Source organism: Protomyctophum bolini (genome assembly GCF_963924005.1).
Source record: "Protomyctophum bolini genome assembly, chromosome: 18".
NCBI classification, from domain to species: Eukaryota; Metazoa; Chordata; class Actinopteri; order Myctophiformes; family Myctophidae; genus Protomyctophum; species Protomyctophum bolini.
Window position 1 is genome coordinate 23,314,937 of NC_137879.1, and position 17,284 is coordinate 23,332,220.

Here is a 17,284-nt window from a genome sequence, read left to right on the forward strand (position 1 = left end):
AAAAGAAAAGAGAGCTGATGTAGCTACAGTACAACATCAGTATGCTATCTATCTATAAATGCGCAAAGTCTCTACGTGTGTGTATGTACGTACGTCTGCAATCCACGTAACTCGAGAACCGTTCGTCCCCACACATGTTCCACACCACCACAGAGTGCTTTGCCCGGTGTTCACAATGAACGCACGGCCTCGCCCTTCATGTCAGAAAGGTTGGCGACCCCTGGCATATACTCATGTCATTACAGTACTCCATATACTGTATGGCCAGAAAAGGAATACACACACATAATTCTGCATTAAAGAATTGCATAACTGGGTGTGCCATGCATTTCCAATCATTCACGAGTAGGCCGGTGCCCAACGGGCAGTGTTCTAGTAGCTATAAATAAACTACCAGTTTGAGTTGTGATTTAATTCTTTATTCTTGCAGGCAGTGGCAGCATTGACATTCCTGTTCTCTGCATGCTCATATCGGGAGAGGCGGCAACGCTTGAGGTACAGTCACTGCTTTTTAATGCAATAATCATTCATCCAATATAATGAATTACATAACTGGGCTTTTATCAGTCAGGCACATACAGGCTAACATTCCAGGCATCAGAATGTTTATAAATTGGAGGGCTATGTAAAGAAATAAGACCCAGGCATTAAAAGTAGTAAGTTAACCCATAGAGGAAAAAAAAGCATATGTCTCTCCCCCTCACTTTATCTTTTTCTCCTTTTCCCTCCTCCCCTAATATCTTCATCAGCGGGTGGATCTGTCTCTGAGGAAATCAACGCCCTGGTTGGTGCTGGCAGGTTCAGGAGGGGTGGCTGATCTCTTGACTGGCATTTTAGAGAACCTATCATCTGCCCCTGCTGCCCAGTCCTCCAATGAGGGAGATGGTGAGGCAGGTCATAGTGATCTGAAGGATAAGGTGGCGGAACGGGTCAGGAAACACTTCCCTTCTGTAGCAGACACGGATAAACTTGTTGAACACGTAAGTGCAGTTGGTGGCGCAAACTACCGCTTTCAACACACCCTTAAGTCAATGAGCTTTTTCTGAACATGGATAGGTCTACGGGTGTTAAGTGTCTGTGTCTGTCCTGTCTGTTGTTGTTCCTCCTTTCCGTGTTCAGGTCAATGGCCAGCACTGATGCTTAAACACATACACCGTATGTACTTTGTTGACTAGGGTCCCCCACAGAGACCTCTTTTTCCCCTCTCCACCAGGGGTACTCAATGTTTTTGACCCCCGGAAATGCTTTGGTAATGTCTCGGGACCCCTCCCGACACCCAATATAAATTGACTGCTACAATAACCTTAATAATAGAGACAATACACCATATAATAATGAATTAATAAATAAATACTGAATCCAGATATACCATAATCATTAGGGAGGTGTATGCATGTACTATGTGTACCATGTAAACTCTTCATTTCCATTTTCCAGCCATTCAGTTGAAAAAAACGAAAGTTTTTTTTTTATATATAATAATAATTTGGGGACCCCCCAAAATAATTTGGAATGCCCACAACAAGGCTGTTAGGGTTCATGTGGCCAAATGCAAAGTTTGTTTTAGCTGAAAATGACTTTGTCCTACTTATCCAGACTCAGACAAGGTCATGGTCATGAATGTCTTTTTTAATGTCTGTGCTTGCAGATTATATGTAAACGGCTCTAAAGGAGCATAGGAATACTGTCTGCATAACTCCGGTTAACACCATCGGGGTCCATGACGTAAATCACCATCAAGTTCAAGTGCACGGTCATGTGCCCGAGACGGAGATTGATAATCTCCGTCAAATTAGTGCTATGAAAACGCATCGCTCTACACAGCCTGCCCTAGAGGCGCTTGCTGACGATGGGCACATTTTATTAATGGATTAAATAGGCCCGGGCCCTCAAGGTGTTAATAATAGTCGGGAAACTTCAAAGGCCTGCAAAGTGTCTGTCTGCCTGTTGCACGCTGTGGACTCAGTGGCCAGGGTTGTACAGCATATCATATGTCACAGCTTTGAATCTGGCTGATGACATTTGCTTCATGACTGCAAGTCAAACTCTTTATCTTGCTTCCCATAGTGTACCAAACGGAGCAGAAAAATAGTCTTACAGGTTTCTGTTTACAGTTGATTATGTAATTGCGGAAATGGGTAATGTCCTCATCCTGTGACCCTTGACTCTGATCCTCAGGCTCTGAGCATCTACCAGAACAGAGACCTAATCACAGTCTACTATGGAGAGCAGGAGGGGCCAGATGACTTTGATACAGTCCTACTCAAGGCCCTGGTGCGAGGTATAGAACAATATTATAATACATGCGGTTCCGGGAGGTTAAAATAAAGTGGCACACTGTATATTGTGATTTTGCTGTAACGCGCGCATGTGTCTGTGTGCGCATGTTTCAGCCAGTAAGAGATCATGTGATGACAGCCCATACACTGAGGAGCTGAAACTTGCAGTCACCTGGAACAGAGTGGACATCGCCAAGAGTGAGCTCTTCAATGGCGACATCCACTGGAGGGTGAGAACCAACACAACAAGAAGTCATAGAAATGAATATAATCACTACAGGTTCAGTTCATACATGTAAATACTACCACCTAGTGGCAGTGACATGTTACCACTGCAGATTTTGGAGTTCCTTTGAGTGACTCAGATTCACTGACCTGTAACATGTTGTCACATCACACAAGTAAAAGAGTTGGTGAAATTCTTTATTGTACAAGCTGCCAACATTTTGTAGTTTCAAGGAAAGAGTATAATGGTAAAGAACAAAGAAAGAAACATTGTGAAGTGAAATTTAAAGTGAAATTAGGCAGAAATACTTTTCTTTGCAGGTAGAGAAACCCACACAAACACATTTGCATCAGCTGTAGCCCCAGAGTGAACAATTTTTCAACCCAAGTGCAACCTGCTGCATTATGCATTATTGTGGGGGGCTCCCACACAATAACACATTTTTAAGTATTATTAGTAGTGCTGTATTTTTATAAATGCTAACATTGTCACACAATCTATATTGTACAATATTGTTTTAATGCTAGTATAGGCAATTACACAGAAAAAACGTATAGACCTGAATGAGATCTATTTCATTTCCTGGGCTAAATGACCCGTCTTCTTAATTCACCAGGACGAGGACCTGGAGGACTCCATGACGGATGCCCTGGTCAACAACAAGCCCCAGTTTGTGCGTCTCTTCACTGAGAATGGCTTCAACATCATGGCCTACCTGACCTACGGCAGGCTGGAGAGCCTCTACCGCACAGTGGCTGATGGCACGCTGGCCTACTATTTGCTACAGCGTCGCCTGGTGGAGCGACAGGGAATCCCAGGCTCGGTGGGTAACCTGCTAGACTCGCCTGCAAAGTCGAAATCGGGAAACCCTCGGAGTGGACCAACGACAGCGATCACCCTGTTTGAGGTAGGGCTTTTGATCCTTGATTGATCAGTGGCACTGCAGAGATGAATAAGGTTCGGGGAGGGCAATCTAGTTGGAAAAACAAATGTGTAATTCATTGGTCAATAATATACAGTAATCATGATAATTGGAATCTGTTTTATGAATCGTTCTGCAAAAAAATAAAAATAAATCAGGAGTTTGACAGAAGCACAGGAAATGTGGCCTTTGTCATAGGTTTGCTTTCTTTCCTCACTTATATCTTGTTTCCATTTCCCTACCTCTCCAGGTGTCTCGTGTCCTGGAGATGTTAATGGGCGACGTGTGCAAGCCGTTCTACTTCCCTACTCTGGGACTAGAAGACTTCACCTCCCACCGGAGGGCACTGAGGGTACTCTTCAGAATACTAACTACTATCTTCTTAAACCCTATGCCTATATACTTGTTTACCGTGATTCACTAGGGGTCTGAGCATGGCCCCCCTCCTTTTTCCCTCTACACCAAACCTCTCTGGCAATTTACAAGCTCACATGTCTGCTAATTTTGCTGAATATTCACCTACAGTATTATGACACACCAATAATTGGGATGCTAGCTAGGGCTCATGTGTTTTGTACAGTATTACATTTCTTCAGTTTGATTATGTAAATGCTGTGCTACTTATCGCAGTTACTTTCTGAAAGGCCTGATTCGTAATATAAACATAAACAAATAGCCCTGGGTATGTTTTAATCTCTAGGTCAGGTGATTGACTCATAATATTAACATTTTAATGTATGTTGTCTATGGTGGTAAACAAAACAGACCTATATTTATGATAGATACCTTTAGGAGAAATGCTGATGCCAGAGATGATAGGGTAAGATAGTTCCAAGTAGTATATTTTCCATCTACAAATCAAACTTTTTAAGAAATGTATGTAAAAATAACCCTAATTTATATGTTCCCGGATTGTGTTTGTACCGCCCGTCTCCCATTTCGTCTTCATAGTTCTGTTCTCTCCTCCTCAGCGTGCCAGTAAGCTGTTGCGTGGAGACTGTGTGTACAGGGACCAGCTCTGTCGCTACCCCTGGGCCTCTCTCTTTATCTGGGCAGTCCTACAGAACCGCAGTGAGATGGCTGTCTTCTTCTGGGAGATGGTAAAACACCTAATGCTCAGAGAATGCAGACACATTTGTATGTACATATGTTATGTTGGGTCATATGTACTCTCTCCCTCTGTCCCCCTGTTCATTCCAGGCAGGGGAGTCTGTGCTGAGTTCTCTGAGTGCTTGCAAGATGCTAAGGGAGATGTCGAAGGTTGAAATTGAGGCGGAGAACCAACATTCTATGAAAGAGCTGGCACAGAAGTTTGAGAACTTGGCACATGGTGAGACAAATCACTGAAACTAATGTTTTAGGTTGTTGCTCCTCAACTGATACCCTGGGCTGTATTTTGTGTGTCTTAAGTACCAGGTCTTATTCCCTAACTTGAGTAAACTAAAGACCTGGATGCGTGATCAATGCTCTTTGGCCACTCAGAATAGCCAAATGGCATTTATCACGCCTCCAGGTCTTTAGTTTACTCAAGTTAGGGAATAAGATCTGGTACTTAAGACACGCAAAATACAGCCCCCTATGTCTACAAGCTCCTTAACGGCACAAAACCCATTTCTATCCTAATGCCTAAACAGAACCATTTCAACCTTTTACGTTAAGTCACCTGTCTGCTCTGGTTGATTGCACAATGCATTGTGGATATGGTACTGCCACCACCAAACTTTTTTTTTTTTTTCACTTTTTTGTTTATTCAAGATCCAGGGTATACAGTAAATCAAAAGACATATGTGACACACCCATATGAAACGTATAAAATATAACAAAATATTGTGAGTCCGTATACGAAATATTGTGGTAGCATAAAATAAAAATAAGAAAATAAAATAAAAAGTTGCATAGTCCTATGCTAACATGGAATACAAACCACATAACCTGAGTCAAGTTTTAAAACAAAAACAAGACAAACGTACGACAAGACAAGACAAGACAAGACAAGACAACATGGCTTGGTCATTGGTCACCCAAAACATAATCGACGTGGTAGTGCATCCACACATGGCTCCTAATAATAAATATACTGAACAACCCAGCTGCGTCGGGAATCTACAGTAGTAGCATGCTCAAATCCAGATTTAATCTCCTTCAATCTGGAATTGCTTGGAACTGCAAGTCATTTACTAGTGCGAGGAAGGGGCCCCATGTGTCCTCAAATTTGGATACAGAGCCTCTCAGGGTACATCTAATTTTTTCTAATTTAATGAAGTGGAGTACATCTCTAATCCAGTGAAGATGGGTTGGGGGAGCAGAGGACTTCCATTTCATCAGGATCAGACGCCTAGCTAAGAGAGTGGTAAAGGCCACCAAGTGAGCTTTGTATTTTGTCAGGAATAGATCAGGGGGAGAGATTCCGAAAATAGCCGTCATTACATTTGGTTCAAATGGTACCCCAACACTACTCGACATTGTGTCAAAGATCTTAGTCCAATACCTACGTAAAGAAGGGCATGACCAGAACATATGTATATACGTGGCGGGGGCTGAACGACACCTATCACACAGGGGATCAATATCACCATATATTTTGGATAACCTAACTTTAGTGAAATGCACACGATGGATAATTTTGCATTGGATTAGCCCATGCCTCGCACAAATGGAAGAAGAGTGGACAAGACGTAAAATATCTTCCCAATCATCGTCTGAGATTTCTTCTCCTAAGTCCTCTTCCCACTTGTTCTTAATATTTTCTATTGAAGTAGGCCGCAAAGAGAAAATACAATTGTACATAACTGATATTAGGCCCTTCGTGCTCGGCAATGGAGTTAAGAAGGAATCAACCACAGTGGCCTCTGGAAGGTTTGGAAATACAGGGTTAAGGCTACGCACAAAACTGCGAATCTGAAGATATCGAAAGAAGTGTTGATTTGAAAGGGAATATTTCCCAGACAGCTGTTGAAAGGAGGCAAATACTTTGTCAATATACAGATCACTGAGCTTTGTAATGCCAAGTGATGACCATAAAGAGAAGGCATTATCACTCAAAGATGGATGGAATAAAGGGTTTGCTGTTATTGGGGCAAGGAAGGACTGAGCTTGTAGACCAAAGTGGCGCCTGAATTGATTCCAAATTTTCAGTGTGGATTTGACAATAACACTCTTAGAATAAGGGGTAAGAGAAAAACGAATAGGGGCATGAATAAGAGCAGTTAATGAGGCAGGCCTTACTGAGGAAGATTCCATCTCAATCCATGTTGGACGTAAAGGAGATTTCTCCAACATTAGCCAATGTTGCAAAATTCTAAGATTGGCTGCCCAGTAATAAAACCTAAAGTTAGGTAGGGCTAACCCACCCTGAGGTCTGGGTCTTTGTAACAATGTTTTACTGATCCTGGGAACTTTTTTATTCCAAATAAATTCTGAGATCATGCGATCAATTTTATCAAAAAAAGAGAGTGGGAGAAAAATGGGCAGGCACTGGACAAGATAAGAGAATTTTGGGAGAGAATTCATCTTGACACAGTTAACACGTGCAGCAAGAGATAAAGGCAATAGAGACCACCGTTCAAAGTCCTCCTGGAAGCGAGTCAGTAAAGTGCCAAAATTACATTTGAATAAATCTTCAAACTTGTCTGTAATCTGAATACCAAGGTATTTAAAACCATTTAGAGCTATTTTGAATGGAAAATTGCTCAGCGGGTAATTACGTGCGGCTGCGTTTAATGGGAGTAACTCACTTTTATCGAGATTCAGCTTATAGCCAGAGATGGGGCCAAATGAGGAGAAAATATCAAGTACCGCCGGAATGGACGTAGATATGTCAGAAATATACAAAAGTAAATCATCTGCATAAAGGGATGTCCGCTGTTCAGTGCCATTTCTAACTATACCAGTTATGCGAGGACTTGATCGAAGTGCAATAGCCAACGGTTCGATGGCGATATCGAACAGAAGTGGACTCAAATTACAGCCCTGCCTGGTCGAGCGATATAGGGGGAATTGTGCTGAACGGGTATTATTGGTCCTTACTGATGCAGTAGGAGATGTATAAAGCAGTTTCACCCAAGACACAAAGTTGTCCCCAAATCCAAACTTCTCCAATGTACTAAAGAGGTACCCCCATTCCACATGGTCAAACGCTTTGGCTGCGTCAAGCGAGATAACAACCTCCGGACTAGCTGAGGGGGCGGGGCTATATAGAACGTTAAAGAGACGCCTGATGTTAAAAAATGAATATCGATTCTGAATAAACCCCGTCTGATCCTGCGAAATTATGGTTGGAAGAACAGATTCAAGGCGCATAGCTAAGAGCTTGGACAAAAGCTTTAGGTCCACAGATAGCAAGCTAATAGGACGATAGCTAGTACAAGACAAGGGGTCCTTGTCTTTCTTCAATAATACTGAAATTGAAGCTTGGGTGAGGGATGGTGGTAAACTGTGTGAATTAAATGATTCCGTATACATATCAATTAGAATAGGTGCTAATTTCTCAAAGAATTTCTTATAAAATTCAACTGGATAACCATCTAAACCTGGGCATTTTCCTGTTTGCATACCACTAGCAGCTCTTCTAAGCTCATCAATACTGACCGGCCCATCCAGCTTCCGAGCTACCTCTGGACTCAATTTGGGGATGTCCAATAACTTGAAAAAATTATCATAAGCAGAGGGATCAGTGGTTTGCTCAGATGTATACAGGGAAGTATAAAATTGTTTAAATTGTTCGTTGATCTGCTTAGGATCTGTTGTTACACCAGTAGGAGTCCGAACTTGTGGGATCTGATGGGAGGCAGAGGCCTGTCGTAACTGATGAGCCAGTAGTTTGCTAGCTTTATCCCCATGTTCATAATAATTAGATCTAGATTTAAGTAATAAGTCTTCTACGTGGGCAGAGGAGATTATGTCAAATTTAGCTTGGAGAGAAATACGTTCTTTATAAAGATCAGGTGAGGGTTGAGTAGAATGTATACTATCCAATTGACTTATTTGTTTAGCCAAACTACACATTTGCTGCTTCCTAAATTTACTCTCAAATGCGCTATACGAAATTATTTCACCTCTTAAATATGCCTTTAATGTCTCCCATAGTAGGGATGCTGAAATCCCAGGCGTCTGATTGATCGAAATAAATAAATCTATTTGGCTATTAACAAAGTTTACAAAAGTTTCACTGGACAATAGACGACTATTTAGGCGCCAGGGGGGAGGTGTATTATCATATTCTCGAAAATGCAGTTCAAGAACCACTGGAGCGTGGTCCGATAGTACTATTGCTTCATAGTTGCAAGAGTGTAACATTGGAGCCAATCGGTTATCCATCAGAAAGTAATCAATACGGGAATACGATTGATGGACAGGGGAAAAGAAGCTGTATTGTTTACCAAGTGGGTTCAAAAAGCGCCAGGGATCTAGGACATTGAACTCATTCATAAAAGCCTGAATGACTTTGGCGGACCTCGAGGGCACACTAGTTCTGGAAGATGATCTATCTAACTCTGGGTTAATCCAGGAGTTAAAATCTCCCCCCAATAGGAGGTAGTGTGTCGACATATCAGGTATTTTAGTAAACAATGTTTGAAAAAAGTTCTCATTATCCCAATTTGGACCATATACATTAGCCAGGATGACTGGGGTGTTGTATAATGTACCTGTAACAAACACAAATCGTCCACCTGGATCTGAAACAACATCGGAGGAAATGAAACCAATAGATTTATGAATCAAAATGGCCACCCCTCTAGATTTTGATTGGAATGATGAATGATAAACCTGGCCAACCCATCTCCGCCGTAATTTCACATGACTGGTACCTTTCAAATGGGTCTCCTGCAAGAAAGCAATACCTACATTCAGATGTTGAAGGTGATGAATCACCTTGGAGCATTTCAGTGGTTGATTTAGACCTCTGCAGTTCCAGCTACAGAACTTGAGCATACCTCCCGACTGCGGCACAGCTCTAGGTTGGGTCATACAGCAAACACAGGGATGAAAAATGCCTGAGAACACATGCTGGATGCAAAGCACATAAAATACAATATAACAAGACAGGGCGACCAAGCCAAGAGGACAAACAAACAACAAAACAAATAACCCTCCCTACCCCCCACCCCCCTCCCTCCCTACGCTGAAGCATCCCCATTAAAGAGACACGCGCAAAATGACTGCTATAACCCTTACAAAAGCCAACCTATGGCGGTGCGTTGGTAACGGGGATCGATGAAGTGTCCAGCGAACCCCACCCGACCCCCCTTCAATTGAAAGAACAAAAATAAAAACGGCTTGTATAAAAATAATGAATTAGAATAGGTGATTTGATCCTTGTTAACGATCAATCCTGCCGGTGCAGCAGATTAGAGCTGTCCAGGTGCAACCAAAACCCGACCAAACTGAACCAGAAGGCTGGTATATGAATCCTAGCATGAAATGTCTTTGATTTGTAAATAAACAAAAATATTAAAATTACAAATAACAAATGAAATAATAATGTCAGACAGGTACATCAAGGTCTTGTTACAGTAATATCAAAAAGACATATATGTATCACAATATTATATTTCAGTCAGGTCAACACACACACACACACACACACACACACACACACACACACACACACACACACACACAAAGAGGTAAATCAATGCTACTCTTGTCTGTGCTTCAAACCCAACCTATAGATTGCCTCAGACATAACAAGCTTGGCAAATGCTGCCCTCTTGGGGCCTCTATCTGAACTAAAAGTATTGGAGGGCCAATATAAATTGACTCATTGACAGAACAGAAAATGCTAGGTTCAACCAAGCCCTATATCACTAGATAAAAAGAATGAAATAAAACAAAACAAAATTATCACTGAAACAGTGATGCCTATCCAAAGAGCCATTCCTAAGAATGTATACATTCAACATGAACAGCACAACGCCACTCCTCTGCCCTCCACAAATAGTAGCCCATTCACATAGCCTACTGCATTTAAATATACTAACTAACTTCCCATCTCAAAAAATAGCATACATAGTACACACATACACTTGTACATACATACATACACATTAAATAAATAAAATAGTAAAACAAAATAATATTGTGTATCTTGTATAGAAATAGTGCAAAATAGAATGATGGCAGGAGGTTGAATGAACAAGAAAAAATATACAAAAATAAAGATAAAAAATTAAATAGAAAATTGTCAGTCAATGCTCTCCTTTCCTAAAGTGAAAATATTATAGGCACGTCTAGACCTTCTCATCAGTAAAGAAAAACTAAAAACAAACAATAAACAAGGTCAATACAATCTAATCTGTTATAAAAAATCAAAGAGGGAGAGTTTAAAAAATAAAAAATAGGCATAAAGTGTCATTAAAGTGTCCTTTACCTGAAATAGAAAATATAACTAGTTAGTGGGCCTACCGCATATGTTTTGAGGGCAAAAAAGAATGGAGTGAGCCACATCAAGTCGAGTCAGCAGATCCAGCAGCAGCAGCAGCCTTTGTTGTTGTGGGGATGTTGTTACTGACATATTCCATTGCCTTCACTGGGTCTTTGAATTCCCTGGTGGCGGCTCCGTTGAGTGTGATGAGGAAACGGCTCGGATGTACGAACCCGTACCGTACATTGTCTTGGTTTTGGAGACGAAGTCTGACATCTTTGAAGGAGGCGAAGGTCTTGGCGTCCCTCGCTGTTCGGTCCGGGAAGATGCTGATTTTCTGCCCTTTATAGTCATACGGCCCATGTTGTCGCGCCTTGCGTAGGACTTCAACACAGTCCTGGTCGTAGTGGAGCTTTGCGACAATGACCCGCGGCTTCCCGTCTCTCATTGGAGCTAGGCCTCTGTGTGAGCGGTCTACCAGGAACTCTTTTTGGTCATTTATGAGATCTTTCAGGAGTTTGGAAATGGCAGTAGGGCTACACGAGCCAGGTCCTTCACCCTTTCCTACCACACGAATATTTGACCTACGCTGCCTCGATTCTATGTCATTGCATTTCTCTTTTAATTCTTCCAGCTCAGTTACGAGGTTAGCCACCGTAGCTTCCATCGGAACTACAATATCCGTCCATGTTGACAGGCCGTCCTCCACATCTTTAACAGCAGTCTTCATAGAGTCCACATCAGAGCGGATGGATGCCGTGTTGTTTTTAAGCTCCTGAAGCTCGCGTTGTAACTCATCCCTTAGCGACTTGAATTCTTCAGAAAACACACTCTTTAGCTCCGATTTAAGTATAGAGGAAATGTCCGCTCTTAGCTCAGCAAGAATGTCGGCTTTCAACATGGCGGCGTCCATCTTCGGCTCCTCCCCCGGGCTGGATGGGTGTTCTCCGGTCTCAGTAGCACTCTGCTCCGAGGACTCCTCTGGCTCGGGGCCTGTGTATCGGTACTTGCGGAGATTCCGTCGGACCATGCCCCCTGAGTTGTAGTAGGCACTGGAAGCACTCAGACTTGCTCTCGAGTAGTTTTAAAACTAGTTAAAACTGTTTCAACACCGGCAGTGAAAATAATATACCGTAAAATAATACTTTTAAAAGGGGTCTGGCAGGAGCTCTTCAACACGCGTCCTACTCCATTGCTGGCTCCGCCCCTCTGACCCACCACCAAACTTTTAATAGCTTTATAAATAACTTATTGTAAACCTGATTAATTTCTTTACTTTCCCCCTGTGATATCCTCTTGTGATACCGTTTGATATCTAATCATGAATAAGTAATAACTCAACTGAAGTTACGTTTCAACACTATCCAGTTTGGAAACGGTCTACTGCATGAAAATGTCTAATTGTTTCTTTATTTTCAGCTCTCTATAATATTCTTTTCTGTGGGCTATCTTGTGCCCTCAGATGTGTTCGGTTCATGTTACCAGAGTGATGAGAGTCGCTCCTTCAAGCTGCTCATCAGAAAGTCTCCAGTATGGGGCGGCACAACATGCCTCCAGATGGGCACGGCTGCTGACGCACGCCTCTTCTTCAGCCACGATGGAGTACAGGTTGGTTCATACCTATCTGGCTGGCTCAGCTGCCGAATACTGTGTTAAAAGGTCCTCAAAACACTTGATTAATTTCCTAGCATCGGTGCCTCCGACTTCGCCGGTCGCTCCAACAAAAAACATTGGCAGTGTTTGTGGATTAAAACTTTTGTCAGGACGACACTGAGCTGTAGCTTATCAAATTACATAATCAACTGACGGCTAAAAACAGACCATTCTTCTCTGCTGTCCAGTCACTGCTGTCTCAGATTTGGTGGGGTGACATGAAGAGGAGCACAGACGTGTGGAAACTTGTCCTTACATTTTTCTGCCCCTTCCTCTGCTACACAAGCCTCATTTCCTTCAGGTTGGTGCCCGGCCCTACACATTTTCTTGTTGCCCCATTTGTGTATTATACTACTTATAAAATTATTATTATAAAATTAGTTTGAAGACTTTTTAAGTTGAGCTTTTTTTTTGTTCACGGGTTTGTCATACCGCTTCACCTCGCAGGAAACCAGAGGGAGAGGAGAAGTCTGAACAACCCAACCAAGACCAACCGGGTCGGGACAATGACAGCAGCTATGGAGGCTATGGAAACACCATCTTCTCCTTCTCTGATATGAAGCACAAGTAATCATCACTTAATACACAAATGTACCATCGTCTCTGTAAATCAATCAAGTGAGAACATTCCACCCACAGTAAGAGAGCAATGCTTATACTTGATTAACATACAGTAGGATGTTTAACCTTTTATTGCATTGTCTGTCTTCCTTGGTCAGACTATCATAGTTTTACTGACTCACACAAAATATGTAATTGTATTTTTCTAGTGACGCTGAAACACAGGAAACAAACAGTCCCTATCCCAGAACACCTGGTCCAATCAAAGGTAAAGCCTATCTTACAGTCAGTTGCTGTTGGTACAGTATGTACTCCACTCCCAAGGGAAGACTATGCACCCACTGCACACAAAATGTGGTGGAAACAGAGCTACACTTTCTAACCACCTGCCCACTATACCACTATACCAAGATATCAGAGACACATAGGCCCTCATTTATCAACCGTGCGTACGCCAAAATATGGGTGCACGCCGAAATTGCCGACATTTTTGACATTTACCATTTCCGCCAAAGCTTGAAATTGAACTTGACAACGTTCAATTCCCACGTCTGGTCGGCAGCTTGCTTACGCTTGTTTTTCTGTCGCAGAACGGCGGAGCAGCATTGTTTGACCAGCTGAGAGGCTGCCAAAGGCATGAATCATATGTATTCACTCCTAAAATGTTAATATAAAACTGTATGTATATGGGCTACACATGTTTAAAAAGAAAAAGAAAAGAAAAAGGAATAGACCTACAAGATGTGTCTTTGTGTCATATGAAATTTGTAGGAGCTTTCCAACTTTACAATTAAAATCGCGCTTGATTTAAGCCATTTAAACAGTGTTTTGCATGAGCGCATACATGCGGATTTGGGCTGTCTGTGCTGGAATATTTCCATGACGTTGGAAAGTAGCAAGTTGCAATGCAGCTGCGGAGAGTCCCAACATGCATGGGTAGCCTATATACTGTAATCTACAGCAGGCCAACAGCACTTGTCTTTCTGGAGTTACGGTATATGCAATCTCCTCCTCGTTTAATAAACCTGACGTGTCACTGGAATGTCAAATGTGCCGTGCCAGCCCAGCGCAAGTGCATGGGAACCGCATCGGCGATAGGTATAGGCTAACCCAGCCAGTCAGCCCACCACCACCAGTAGGCCTACAGTACCATATATTTTGGCTGCACATTAATATAATTGACAGTTTACAGTCCTGCAGCCACTGCAGCGACTGCGAGGCAATCTAAATAGACTGTCGAACGTGCATGCAGTTGGTCACGGACGGACCACAGTGATAGAGAGAGACAGACAGACAGGACAGGAGGAGCACCTGCAAAACAGCAGCGTGTCACCGTTCGTGTGTGTGCCTATTTGTTATTTAATTATGGTTCAGGTTCAGGTTTTCGTTCACTAATATATCTTGTTGTATATTAAATTAAAAATACTTTAATAATTTAATATACAACTAACAACACACAGTGAAAGTTGCTTGCAAATTGCGATATGTGCGTGCGTGGCGTGCGGGGGGGTGAGGACCGTGAGGCGGGCAGCAATAAGGGAAGCGAGAGGAGAAACAGACAGGGTAGGCCTACAACTTTATTTAATTCATGCAGGTGTTCGTTTTTTATTTATTTAACAACACACCAGTTAGTTGGGCTGCGGGCAGCTTGCAAGTTGCGTGTGCGTGCTGTGCGTGCTGTGCGTGTGTATGAGAGAGGGGGGTGAGGCGCAGCAAGGCACGGGAGAAACCTATTTTTTCATTTAACCATGGTTTCAGGAAACGTATTGCCGTTTTCAGGTCGCAAAAACGAGGGCGAGGCTTGATTTCATAGGGCGTGCCAGATAGATTTCAGCCGTCACATTTATTAACGTCAGAACGAAATTAAGGAAGGATCAGCTGTTTGCGATCACTTTATAAATGCCGTGGCGACGTGGGTGTACTACGAAACCTGCACTCGAATCTGTGGCAGATTTTACACTCGATTGATAAATGAGGGCCATACTTCCCACAGATTACACACACCCATGACAAACGACAAAAAACTCCCATACATATTGGGAGAAATGCAACATTGTGCGAACACAACTGCAAGATTTGTGAACTATTGCGATAAATGGTTAGCCAATAGCATAGAACCACCTTAAGGACTACTGCCTGTATCGAGTAGACCTCTAGACCTACTGTACATGTAAACAGAGCTGCTACTTTTACACACACTTAAATGTGATGTTTTATTTTTCATTTTGTATACTATTTAAATGGTTTTGAGGGGAAATGTAGCTTTTTGTCCCACAATTACTTCAAAAGATTGCTATTTGTTTCAAAAAGCTTCATATCCCATGCATATGTATATAACGATGCAATTTGACATAGGTCTGTTTACAAAATGCTGTATATACTCTCCCCATTTTCAACTGTTTTATTATATTTTGACACTTGCTTTGACAATGTAAACTCATGCCAACAAAGCATTTATTTTACCAGTGTGAAGTGAGAACGCTTAACTAGTTCCTATGGCATGATGTGTCTTATTGAAGTGATTAGATTCCTAATTGTGGTCAAACTTTCTCACCTGTACAGGCATACCCCACTCTCCGCCACGCAAACGTCCCTTTATTCTATCCAGATGGCGTCAGTTCTGGTTCGCTCCCGTCACTTCCTTTTTGGGCAACGTGCTGATGTACTTCGTCTTCCTGCTCCTGTTTGCTTATGTGCTGCTGGTGGACTTTAAGCCACCTCCCCCTCGAGGCCCGGCCATCACTGAATACGTGCTGTACTTCTGGGTGTTCACCATCGTATGCGAGGAGATCCGAGAGGTGAGTGGGAGGAGGTTAGGTTTCTTGCATTGCATTTCCCATGTTGGAACACTCTGTTCATGCATTCACAAACTGGTTTGGTTGACGTTTAATTACTTTTCAGGCATTCTTCGTGGGCAACAGGACTTTGCGCCAGAGGATGAGGATATACACACAGGATCTCTGGAACCAGTGTGACCTCACTGCCATCATTTTGTTCATTATTGGTCTTATTTGCAGGTTGGTAGATGGACATTTTTGACAATTAGTAAAAGTACACTACTTGAAGTAAATGTAGAGCTTTGAGAAGCCAGAACGGGGATCAGAATCTTCAAATCATAAAAAGAGAAGTTGAATTAAATTGTGTTTAGATACATGAACCTCAGCGTCCCTATTCTGGGCAAGTCATAATAGGCAAAACATTTGGCAAAAATAGCCCAATGCGTTGTAGATCAGACTGTAGATCAGCTATTTTCGTCCATGAAATTGGTTAAAGAGAAACATGTAGGGGGCGAAGTACAGGCCCCTCAAAGAAGCATTTTAGTGGTTAAAGAGATTAAAATGTGTGCTTATTCTGCTTGTTTGTCAGGATGTTTGAGTGGTCCTATGAGTCTGGACGAAGTTTCCTGTGTATTGACTACATGGTCTTCACACTCCGCCTCATTCACATCTTTGCCATTCACAAAGAAATGGGACCAAAAATCATAATTGTTGGCAAGATGGTAAGACACGACACGGACATCAATGTTCTTTCATCCTGCTGTGAGGGTAGTGTTGGTCACTCGTCTTATTATGAACACATGGGTTTGTTTCTCACTTTCAGATGAAAGATATCTTCTTCTTCCTCTTCTTCTTGGGGGTGTGGATAACGGCATATGGAGTAGCTAATCAGGCGCTGCTCTATTCCTATGATCCCAACCCAGATCGTATCTTCCGTCACGTGTTCTACAGACCGTACTTGCACATTTTTGGACAGATTCCCGTTGAGGAAGTAGATGGTATGTCTGTTTTAGTTTCACATCTGTGTAAGAGTTTGAAATTCAACCTTCCAATCCTCCTCATTATTATTATTTTTGTTTCATCAAAGTGGGAAAGCAATGGGACATGCCCTGCACTGACAACGTGACGCTGATAGATGGCGGTGCTGAGCCATGCAGGAGCTTGTACAGCAACTGGCTGGTAGTCATTCTGCTGGTGGTTTACCTGCTGGTCACCAACATTCTGCTCATCAACCTCCTCATTGCCATGTTCAGGTAGAGAACCAGGAACCAGGGACATTTCCCCTTGGTTCTGTCTGTGGCTCCATAACAGTGCTCTGTAGAGAACGCTGGCTGTATCTCTCTTTTTCCCTCTCAGTCACAGTTATCTCATCCTCATCATCTCTGATCTTGCCTTCTACAGTACATGTCACCCTCGCATCCCATGAAACGTTGTTTTTAAGTGTGTTGATATTGGGGGTGGAAAATGAAATCGATCAATTAAATGCAACTAATAATCGATTCA

At 42.4% G+C, this 17,284-nt stretch overlaps 1 protein-coding gene across 4 annotated transcripts in view; it reads left to right on the forward strand.

Moving 5' to 3' along the window:
• LOC308333265 (transient receptor potential cation channel subfamily M member 4-like) overlaps positions 1-17,284 on the forward strand; it is a 32,433-nt gene that overhangs the window by 11,277 nt on the left and 3,872 nt on the right. For all 4 annotated transcript variants that reach the window (XM_080789539.1, XM_080789538.1, XM_080789540.1 and 1 more), the window contains exons 7-23: positions 431-495; positions 750-980; positions 2,179-2,281; positions 2,394-2,509; positions 3,122-3,412; positions 3,678-3,779; positions 4,399-4,527; positions 4,628-4,757; positions 12,253-12,398; positions 12,632-12,744; positions 12,891-13,010; positions 13,214-13,272; positions 15,567-15,802; positions 15,906-16,021; positions 16,371-16,503; positions 16,605-16,779; positions 16,869-17,034. In XM_080789539.1, the coding sequence (XP_080645665.1) occupies positions 431-495; positions 750-980; positions 2,179-2,281; positions 2,394-2,509; positions 3,122-3,412; positions 3,678-3,779; positions 4,399-4,527; positions 4,628-4,757; positions 12,253-12,398; positions 12,632-12,744; positions 12,891-13,010; positions 13,214-13,272; positions 15,567-15,802; positions 15,906-16,021; positions 16,371-16,503; positions 16,605-16,779; positions 16,869-17,034 (2,431 nt within the window). The remainder of the gene's footprint in view (positions 1-430; positions 496-749; positions 981-2,178; positions 2,282-2,393; positions 2,510-3,121; positions 3,413-3,677; positions 3,780-4,398; positions 4,528-4,627; positions 4,758-12,252; positions 12,399-12,631; positions 12,745-12,890; positions 13,011-13,213; positions 13,273-15,566; positions 15,803-15,905; positions 16,022-16,370; positions 16,504-16,604; positions 16,780-16,868; positions 17,035-17,284) is intronic.